The sequence below is a fragment of the Haliaeetus leucocephalus genome, unplaced genomic scaffold (assembly GCF_000737465.1).
Source record: "Haliaeetus leucocephalus isolate CR32 unplaced genomic scaffold, Haliaeetus_leucocephalus-4.0 Scaffold317, whole genome shotgun sequence".
NCBI classification, from domain to species: domain Eukaryota; kingdom Metazoa; phylum Chordata; class Aves; order Accipitriformes; family Accipitridae; genus Haliaeetus; species Haliaeetus leucocephalus.
Genome location: NW_010972753.1, coordinates 5856803 through 5866440, shown reverse-complemented (window position 1 = coordinate 5866440; position 9638 = coordinate 5856803). Strand labels below are relative to the sequence as shown.

The window sequence follows — 9638 nt, the reverse complement described above, 5'->3', positions numbered from 1 at the left end:
TGTTTCTGGTGTTTGTTGGGGGTGTGTGTGTTGTGTTGGGGGGGGGGGGGGGGGGGGAATTTGGTTGGTTGGTTGGTTGGTTTGGGGTTTTTTGGGGTGGGTGGGTGGGTTTTTTTTAAGGAAGGAGTGTGTTTTGACTGACTTGCAAGATACTGACCATACTAATTTGATTGGTGGGTCTACTCTTTCCTTCCCTTCTTCCTACCAGTGTATAAAACTCGTATTTTAATATTTTATAGAAACGTATACAGGTGTAGTGTTAAATTGCTTTATGTTACTTTTTTTTTTCCCCACCAAAAAAATGGCTTCTGGCATTTTTTTCAGGTGTCGAAAGAGCTTCCAGAGAAACAAAAGGAAATAGAAATTCTTCTCAAGGATTTCATTGAACTTGATCAACAATTAAATCAGGTGATATTGTGGGTAACGCCTGTCAAGAACCAGCTGGAGCTTTATAACAAAGTGGGTCAGCCAGGAGCTTTTGATATTAAGGTAAATCTTCCATTTTAAAGAAGTATCAGCATATTTAGTGGTCAAAAAGTCAGTTGCAATATTAGCTATATAGTTTGTATTAACAATATAGCTCCGAGGCAGAAGTTGGCAATAGTCCCCAAAAGTTCAAAGTTCTATGAATTAAGGAAAACTTTTATTATTTTCCATTAAATAGTATCTAGTGATAGGGCAGTTTAGAACCAATGGTTGCAAGGTGAATTATAAATATAATCTATTATTTTTGCCATATCATATACATGAAACAATACCCCCAAAAGTTGATAAGTCAAATTTTAATACAAAGCAAACTCAAATTCAGAATATTGGTGTTAGACCATTTAAACTATTTCATTAAAATTAATAAGACTACATGAAAAGCAGAATAGTCAGGGCCATATCATGATTCTCATATTGCAAGGAAAGATATCTAACTGCACAGGGAACATTCCAGTTATCCATAAAGCTGGTTGTCTAATAATTGTGAGCAAAATATTTGTAATCTGATCCTTGATATGTATTTAGGTATTAAAAATGCCTGTATGTGGGTTGGGTGAGGCCTGAGAAGTTAAGGATGAAAAAACCTGATTAGAATCAACTGGCTTGCCGGGTGTATACTTACACCTTTTGGCCTGGCATTTTTCCTATGCATATATGAGCTTATCTTCACATAAACTGGGGAAACATTTAAAATACAATAGCTTATTGAAATCCATGAAATTTCTTTGGTTTAGAGTAGCTGAGCATCTTGTTCACCTAGATGAAGATTAAACACAAGACACTGGCTTTTGTATTATTTTTGATGATGCAATTTTCAGTGAAAAAAAGAAAAAAACCTGTAAATATTTAAAACTTTTCTTGCCTTCCATGAAATGGAATAATAACTGCTTCTGAAGATATGTGGTTTTGCTGAGCATGTTTATTAAATTCACTTTAGCTTAGTTTCTTTTAAAGAACAGTTTTAATGCCAAAACACTTTTTATGTCATACAATCACGTTATATAAGACAGTGAAACTCAAGTCCTGTTGCAGTCCTATAATTGACAGAATGAGTTCAGCAAAGACATTCATTCCCTTTTTAAAAGATAAAATTAGTATAGCTCTGCAAATGTCTGTATTTATACTGAATGAGTGATGGAATTTTGCTTTCAAGAAAATTATCTATCCTTATTTCCTGTATTTTAACAAAAATTTTTAGATGATTCATCCATTTTTTCTTATATTTTTCCATTCTGTTTCCTTTATTTCTAGAATCATTCCACCATTAAACTTTATATAAAATAAAAGCAGGTCTAAATTGCTACAAATTATAAGAGTATTTCTTGTCATACTGCTTGTGAGAGAAATGTTCTGCTTGGCTCTTTCAGTCCTCTTATGGTGATGTGACAGGAATATTTCTGAAAAACTGTTGAAAGAACAGAAAAAAAAAAAATCTGTAGTCCCGAAGTGGTGGGATGAAAACATGTATGTCTAGAGAGGTGGGGGAATGATGAAGAGCATCAAAGAAAGGCAAATAAGCTTTCTCTCTGTGAAAGACCCTACCATATTTCTTTCATGGATAAATTTAGATCACTTAGATTTAAAGCTTGGCCAGTTTTGATTGTAGATGAAACAGCTAGTTGTTTACACTATTGTAAGGGCTGTAAGCATATAAAGCATGCTGGCTTTTATCTGCATGTTATCTCTTTGGATTGCCTTTAAAAGACGTAGGTTTAACTTCTTAAAAGGTTGTTGGCTGATGGTTTACCCAGACTGCAATTTTCTTCAAGTAGAGAATCTCTTGCATTAAAGACTCTATATTAAATATCTCTGAAGGCCAATGGGAGTCTTACAACTTTTTTAAGGTTAAGAATAAGCATAGTGAGAGTTTTGAGACTGTTAATCATGACAAAACATACACCAAAAATTAGTAGCTATAATTCAGGAAAGCAGCCTATTCATGACGATAATCAATTTTATACTCAAATTCAAACACACATTTCAGACCCATGCTAACATGCTGTCCTACATGGGGTAAAGCATGTGCATACACATGCTCTTGAATCATTGTTGATGCGATTACGATTATGTTTATTTTTAAATTACTATCCAGTGTAGCTAATGCTACCTTTAAAAAAAGTAAGGACATCTGCATGATTACCTAGGGAAGGGATGTATTCAACAAAGTCTTTTGCTCTGGTGTTCCCAAATACTCTATAAATATTCAGCATTTGTTCTACCACCATTTTAATTACTTCACCATTATCCAGAGAACATTGAAGTATCTTCTATAGGATTTAATAACTCCTTTTTTTCAGAAACAAGTGTGACTGATGATCACTTAGTAGAATGAAAAGGTTATTGTTAATATTCTTAGAAAAGAGATGGAATAAGAAATTTTACAAAGAATCTTTTTAGATATTCTAAAAACCTGGAAGGTAGGAAAAAGAGGCTTAAAACTGATAATCAAACTTGTGAATATAGCACTTGAGTGAAAAAGACCAGGCTCATGTAAGTCCTCGGGAAAACCAGACTGTTTTTGTTATAGGTATTGACATGATGGCTTACAGATTTTAATTTCAATTGGGACATTGTCTTTTCTGTAAGTGCTTTTTGTACTATTACTAAGCCTGCAAGGTAATGTTCTTCTCTTCCCTTCTCAGATGTTAAGTCCTCTCCTATCTCTTTTGTTTTCTAAGTTATTTGTTTAGGAAAAAAGTTCCAAAACTAACATGAGTGGCAAAGATTTGGATATAGATTTTAAGTACTATAAGGATATTCGCTTCTAAAAGCCACCACAAAATAGTGAGTGTTAGAAATTTTCTGGCCTCAGGAGCAGGTGGAAATCAATGATGAGAAGAACAGGTGGGTGGGACTGGTAGAAGAGAAATAGGATGGGAATATGTGTTTGTTTTAAATGAATGAATGCAAAGGGTGTCTTTAACAAGTTAGCAATCATATTAAAATAATATGCCTGTTTTAAAGCAAGTTTCTTGCATTTTTACTCACCTGGAGCAAATTTCAGTTACAGAAGTGTGTGGTAGCTGAAATTAAAACTTGATAGACTATAATCAAAGTGCATCTAAAACACTAATTAGAATTATTCTGACAGAATTTTCCAAAATACAGTGACTTATTTCTCTCAAAACTGTAGTAACCTTTACTTTTGGCATGCAGCTATAATCTGATAAACTAACATCACAGTTTCCTCCATAAATCAAAGGATATAATAAATGCATGTCCTTATCAGATAATCTGATTTAACCTTTTAAAATAATATTGATCTGTATAATACATGCATAATAAATACATAAAAGAGAATATCTGTGAATTTTCCTTGCCCAATTCATACTGATAACTTGCAATTTCTGTGAACTAATACTAATTTAAAAGCTCATAGCCTTTTTTCCACTTGTGCAAAAATTAACTATTAAAAATAGGTGAGAAGTCCCTTAAATTTGCACTTAGAAGAAAGATGAAATAAAAGCACCAGCAGTGTTAACCTTTAATGGTGGCACAAAAGCAATTCTATGAGAATAGCAAAGGTGCAACCAAAGGAGAAATTATTACATATTGTTACAGAGAGCTTCACAAAACAGTAAGACTTTTAAGACCCAAATACACAATTGGGCTTGGTGAAAGGTGGGGAGATTAAAATTCTTCTTATAGCTCTTAAGACTACATCTAGTTTAGTAAATAAAAAGTGGTCAGGACCATTTTTTGGGCTAGAGGTCAACTGATGCAGCACAGCTTAAGTCCTTTCAGCAACACTCTTACCCCCCAAAGAAAACAGTTCCATCCAAACTGCCTGTTGCTGCATCTGTGGCTCATGCTAATCCCTGGGCATGCCTGGGCACTGTCTCAGACAGTGCAGTTTGGTCCGTGCTGGAAGCAACGCTCCCAATTTAATGGTCTGGGCAGTCATGCTGCAGAGCTTGAGCATGTGCCCTCTCCCTGTTTCGTTCATTACTCCTGGCATCAGGTAAAAATTCAGGGAAGGATGCAAACTAGTTAAATGAAAGGGAGAGGTTCACTGTCACCGGCATCGTTCATTTTCTGTGTCATTTGACTTAGTCATGCAGTCCCCTTCTGCTTTCAGATCATAGCGGTATGGATCTGTATGATCTCGACCCAGGGCGCTGACTGTGCTCCCATGTAACATGAGGTTATGGACATGATAACACTCAGTCTTGCAGCAGTAGGACCACTAAAAATGCCAAAATCTGTCATTTAGCAGGCTTTCAGTTCCTGAAGAGTGGTCTCTTATGGCTCTGCCCTTGTACATACCCTCGCAATGCGGAATCCAGACTGGTACCACCGTTGACTGTGATGGGGTCCAGCCAATGTCTGCAGCCTACCTACATCCTGGATTTCAAAATCCCAAGTGGTCTGTGGCCCTTACATTAGCACAGGATGACATAGCGCATGTTCTTGCCCAACCTGATATAGTCACTTATTTAAGAAAAGGCTCTCTCTTTGTTCCCTTGCATTTATTAACCATTTATTAGAGAGGCATTTGCAGGTGAATAATTAGATAGCATCATATCAGCCTCCTCCAGCCCTACAAAAGGTTTGCAGATGCTTAGTACCAGTTGTTTCCTAGACTTGTACCCACGCTTTAGTACAAGAGTAGGTAGTGGAACAGGCTCCTTTCTACTTCACTGTAATGCAGTTGGGAAACAGGAGTTAAGAAGCTGCAGACATAAAGAGATGGGACAAGTCCAGCATGTTTCTTGTGGAGTAGGACCTTGTGGTGACCAAGACACATGCTGGGGCACCTAGTAGTCCTACGATCTGTGGAATGTTTTGTGCCATTTGAAGCTTTGGACAACATCTCAGCTTCTAGAGTACATAAGTTTTTCAGCTTAAAAAGCAGTAAAAATGTTAAGAAAAATGTAAACACTACAAAATTGTTGAAATAAAACTTTTAAAAGTTATTCATTCCCAAGAAATGCATTGTAATTTATAACAGCATTTACTGTTAAACACATGCCCTGCTGCGTCGAAAATGTTGTTTTCTTTCACCGCATTCTGCTATCATAGCTCTCTGCTTACTTTAAAGAATTATAGCATGGGTCAGGAAACCCTAATATATTTTATGCCAATATAATCTGTCTTCATAATTTTCTTGACCATAATTTAGAGACTGCAGTGCCATAATTAGGACCCAGGCCTTCAGTTAGGCACCATAATTTTTAGCAGTGGTTTCCTAAATCCCAAGTAGGCTTTAATAACTCACTCATTTCTCACTCAATAAATAAGAGTAGAGAAAGGATTCTTTATTCCCAGGATTTAAAAAACATCTGTAGCAGTATTTACTTCACTCATGTTGTTAACCCTTAATTACAGTTTTCTTCTATAAACAGTCAAAGATTTTAAAAAAATTTAAAAAAACCTATCCAAATAAATCAACATTGAAATGCATATTTGCAAGCTACCAATTTATTAGGATAGATCTTAGTTCTTTTTAAGTGTTGATAATTTTTCACCACATGGACATAATCTTCCTTCTCAATAATAGCATAATACAAACTGCTCCTGTGACATACTTATGTATATGCATGGGGAAGGCGTGAAATCTACACCTATGAGAATTTCTTGACTCTACTGCTACTTGTGAACACTGGAACACTCCCAGGTTTGCAGTGTACCTTCAGTGTAGCTTCTCATGCATCTAGGGTATATTTTACATTGTGTCTTTTACAGGTCTATGGACTTTTCTAGTTTTCTAAGCTAACAGTATGACTTCTCTGTGCACTCGCTCTTTGACCTGGAGTTATTCTCATTCTGACAGCTATTTTGCATGATTTAGTATTCATACTTCACAAACTTAGATGAAATCATCATGAATTTCCAATTTTACAAAATGGTGCAAAGAAAATGCTACAAAAATTGTCTGCATTGTGACATAGAACAATATTGAGATACTGAACAGCTTTGTTTATAGTACAGCTTCGGCCAGCACTGGTGTCTAGGTTATTGGTGTTATAGCCACAGCTGTTGGATGTAGCCATATCAGGAGACACCTTCAGTGTAGACATGTCGAATTTCAGCTCTTACTATGTGCTTGTTTTTTACGTGCTGGTATTTTTTTTTACCAGTACTTCTCTCAGTACTAGTGATGTGTGGCTAGAGTGAAGTCTGTTCGCCTGGTCTTGCTTTCAGTTTATGTTGAACAACTCTATTTTTCTTAGCAGTGTATTCTTTCTTTGTCAGTAAAAATCCACAGCTAAAGATGTGCGTTTTGTAACTCGTGAGCATTGAAATGTAATGGTTTTGCTGGTTGTATTGCCACACTCCTTAGTCACATAAGTAAACCTAAATCCTAGGACGTGATAGCGGCTTTTTCAACTGTTAGTGCAACCATATCCTCTCAGTGCAAAGCTGGGGTCCTGCAGGATAACGTGGATGATATGAGATACTGTCTCTTGGTGAGTGAATTTTGATGTAAGGAAGTTTTATTTAGCCTTTTCAGATCTGTCTGGATCCTGATCCAAAAAGCACTAGCTCCACTTCTGCCTTGCTCGTTGGGGTCTCTGAGGGCAGCCTTGCTGCTTTCAAGTCTCTGGCAGTTTCGTAGTATTTTGAGATATATTTCCCACGGTACTTTGGCAGTTCTTTGGGCTAGAACTGTATGGGGATGGGGACATCCATCTAATAGCAGCAGATACTAGACTAAAAACAGAGCAAGCTGTGTAGCAGTTACTGAGGTGCGGACATGCACAAACTTCTGATAGGATGGTCTCCACTTTCCTCTTTAACCTAGACATCATTGACAACCATTCTGCCAGGTATTCTCTTTGTCATAAATATTAATATAAACAAGAGCCCCTAAAACAAGCCCTCATATACTGTTGGAATATTAAAATTTTATATGAAAGACCTGTTAAACAGAAGCAGTTACAGCTATTGCATGATATATGACAACGCTGCAGCTGACTTTGAACAGACAACTATTTGTTGTCTATCAGAGATGTGCATAGAATTAGTATAGTTGGTTTGACACAAAGTCAGAAGATATTGCTTGGATCATCCAGTCAGACCTGCTCTATAAAGTAATTGTTTCAGTTTTCTGAATTAGTTCCTGGTTAAACTGCAGCACACCTTTCTCAAAACCAAACCAATCAAAACAAGATGGGTTTCTAATTTCCACGTATGGACAGTCATCCATATGTTGTGGTAAATTACTTCAACAGTTGACTTAAAAACCGGCACATTTTTCCTCAGCTGAGTTTGTTTAGCTTCATCTTTCTGTCACTGCTTTGTTTGCCAAACTAGAGAGAGTTCCAATACTGCATTAATAGACAGTAATCAAGCTTTCCCCTAAACTCTGTTTGTTAACCATCAGTACTGTTGTTCTAATTCGGACAAGAAAGCAAATATAGAGTATCTAATTAGTATTAGTTCAAAAAGCAATTATTATTGTGGTCAAAGCAATTATTTTTGTGGTCCTGATAATAATGTGGTTATCTTTAATCACAATCTTATTTTGGCTAAGTCAGCTAATCAGAGTCTAAGTACATGGCAAATGTTGCTGTTATGGAAGGCATAGTCACTTCTGCATTGTCTCCTTAATGGAATATTTAAGGACATGAGCACTTTGAAATTTATTTATTCTGATCCAGCTGTCCAAATTTAATATACTTAAACCTTTTAGGGTTATGTTATTCAGAACATGTGGATATAGACCTATACTTTACACTTTGAAACAGCTTTGCCTACGGCATCAACAATCTGTGGAGCCCCAGAATTATGGCTAAAGGAAGTTGTGCAAGTACTGACCTTTATTTCCTCCTACTGACTGTTCTGCTGAGATCTGTTTACTTCACCTGCAAGAAAAAGAATAAAAGGAATCCTGGAAGGGAGGGTAACGAGTGATACTTCACTAGTTGTTTGGCAGCTCAAGAAAATATCTTCAGAAAGTCTAACCAACTTTTTCTCTTGCTTTCTCTCAATTTTCTTTTTGTCTAAATATTTATTTATTCATAGTCCTGTTTAATTCCAATTATATGTGTGATAGGACCCCAAGACATTGAGAATTTTGATTAGATATTCCCAGATCTTTTGCTTACAGGAAGAACCCCAGAAGGCTTCAAAGAACTGTTAGTTTCAGAAGTCAGGTTTCAGTCTAACAGAACTAGAATAATAGGGCTTTCTTAAATATATAAAAATCAAAATGACGGGATAAGACAAAACAGAAGTAAAAGCTTTCCTATCACAACCTACCGCAACTGTGACTAAGATAAAATTAACATTCTGTGATCTGTTACAGTCAGAGTGCACTTTTTAAATGTAGTCCATGCAACATTTGTGGAGTGCTAAGGCTTTAGAAAAATACTTTAGGTGGGAGTTAAAGGGTTTTTTACAGTTAAAAAAAGAACCACTCATGTCCACTATGTACATGTGTGCACACACACATAGTGAGGACATTTTATTGTGTTGTGACATAGCAAGAAATCATTACCTAAAATAACCCAAATATGTAAAGAATGGAAAGTATATTGTCTAGTAAGGTGGAGATAAGGAAAGCTTGCAAATAGGCTAGTGCTAATACCTTTTTAGTTGCTACTATTTTTTAGCTGTTACTATGGATTATTTGCTTTGCTATTTAGTGTTTGAAATCTGTGGGTCAGTATTTTTATAAAGTCAAGCATTCTACGTCTTCAGAAAAATTGAAGTTTACAGATTTTTCAGCCCTGCTCGATTAGCAAGATAAAATATGCTGATTCTTTTTTTCTTTGCTCTCCAGGAGTGCAGTCCAGAGAAAACCATTTTAGTTAACCAAGAAAAGAAGTAGCTAGTACTTTTGATAGCTTTTATTACTAATATCAATCTTTAGTTAAAGACATTTTCAAGTAAATGTTCATCCATAGAAAACATTCAAAGTTTCTGAGACAGTGGAATTTTATTAGTGAATTGCTACTTCAAAGACAAAATTTTGAAAGAGCAGAAAAGCTGCAGCATTAATTGAACAGTAACTTTTTACAGGATTAAACAATGCCTGGAAAATATTCAAATCTTGCCAACAGTTTATGTCCTTTAATTCCGAGTTTTGATTAATGGTGGTCCAGAAAACAAAGAACGTGAGAAAAACTAGAGTCAACTTTCAGTAATGTGGTACTTGGGGGGGGGGGGGGGGGAATTGGGGGGCGTTTCTTTTCCGCAAAACCCCC

General features: G+C 36.0%; 1 protein-coding gene across 1 annotated transcript in view; it reads left to right on the top strand.

The window, feature by feature from the left end:
• Window positions 1–9638, top strand: part of DMD (dystrophin) — a 1006632-nt gene that overhangs the window by 603229 nt on the left and 393765 nt on the right. Inside the window, exon 47 of the mRNA XM_010571327.1 lies at window positions 325–489. Coding sequence (XP_010569629.1) covers window positions 325–489 — 165 coding nt within the window. The remainder of the gene's footprint in view (window positions 1–324; window positions 490–9638) is intronic.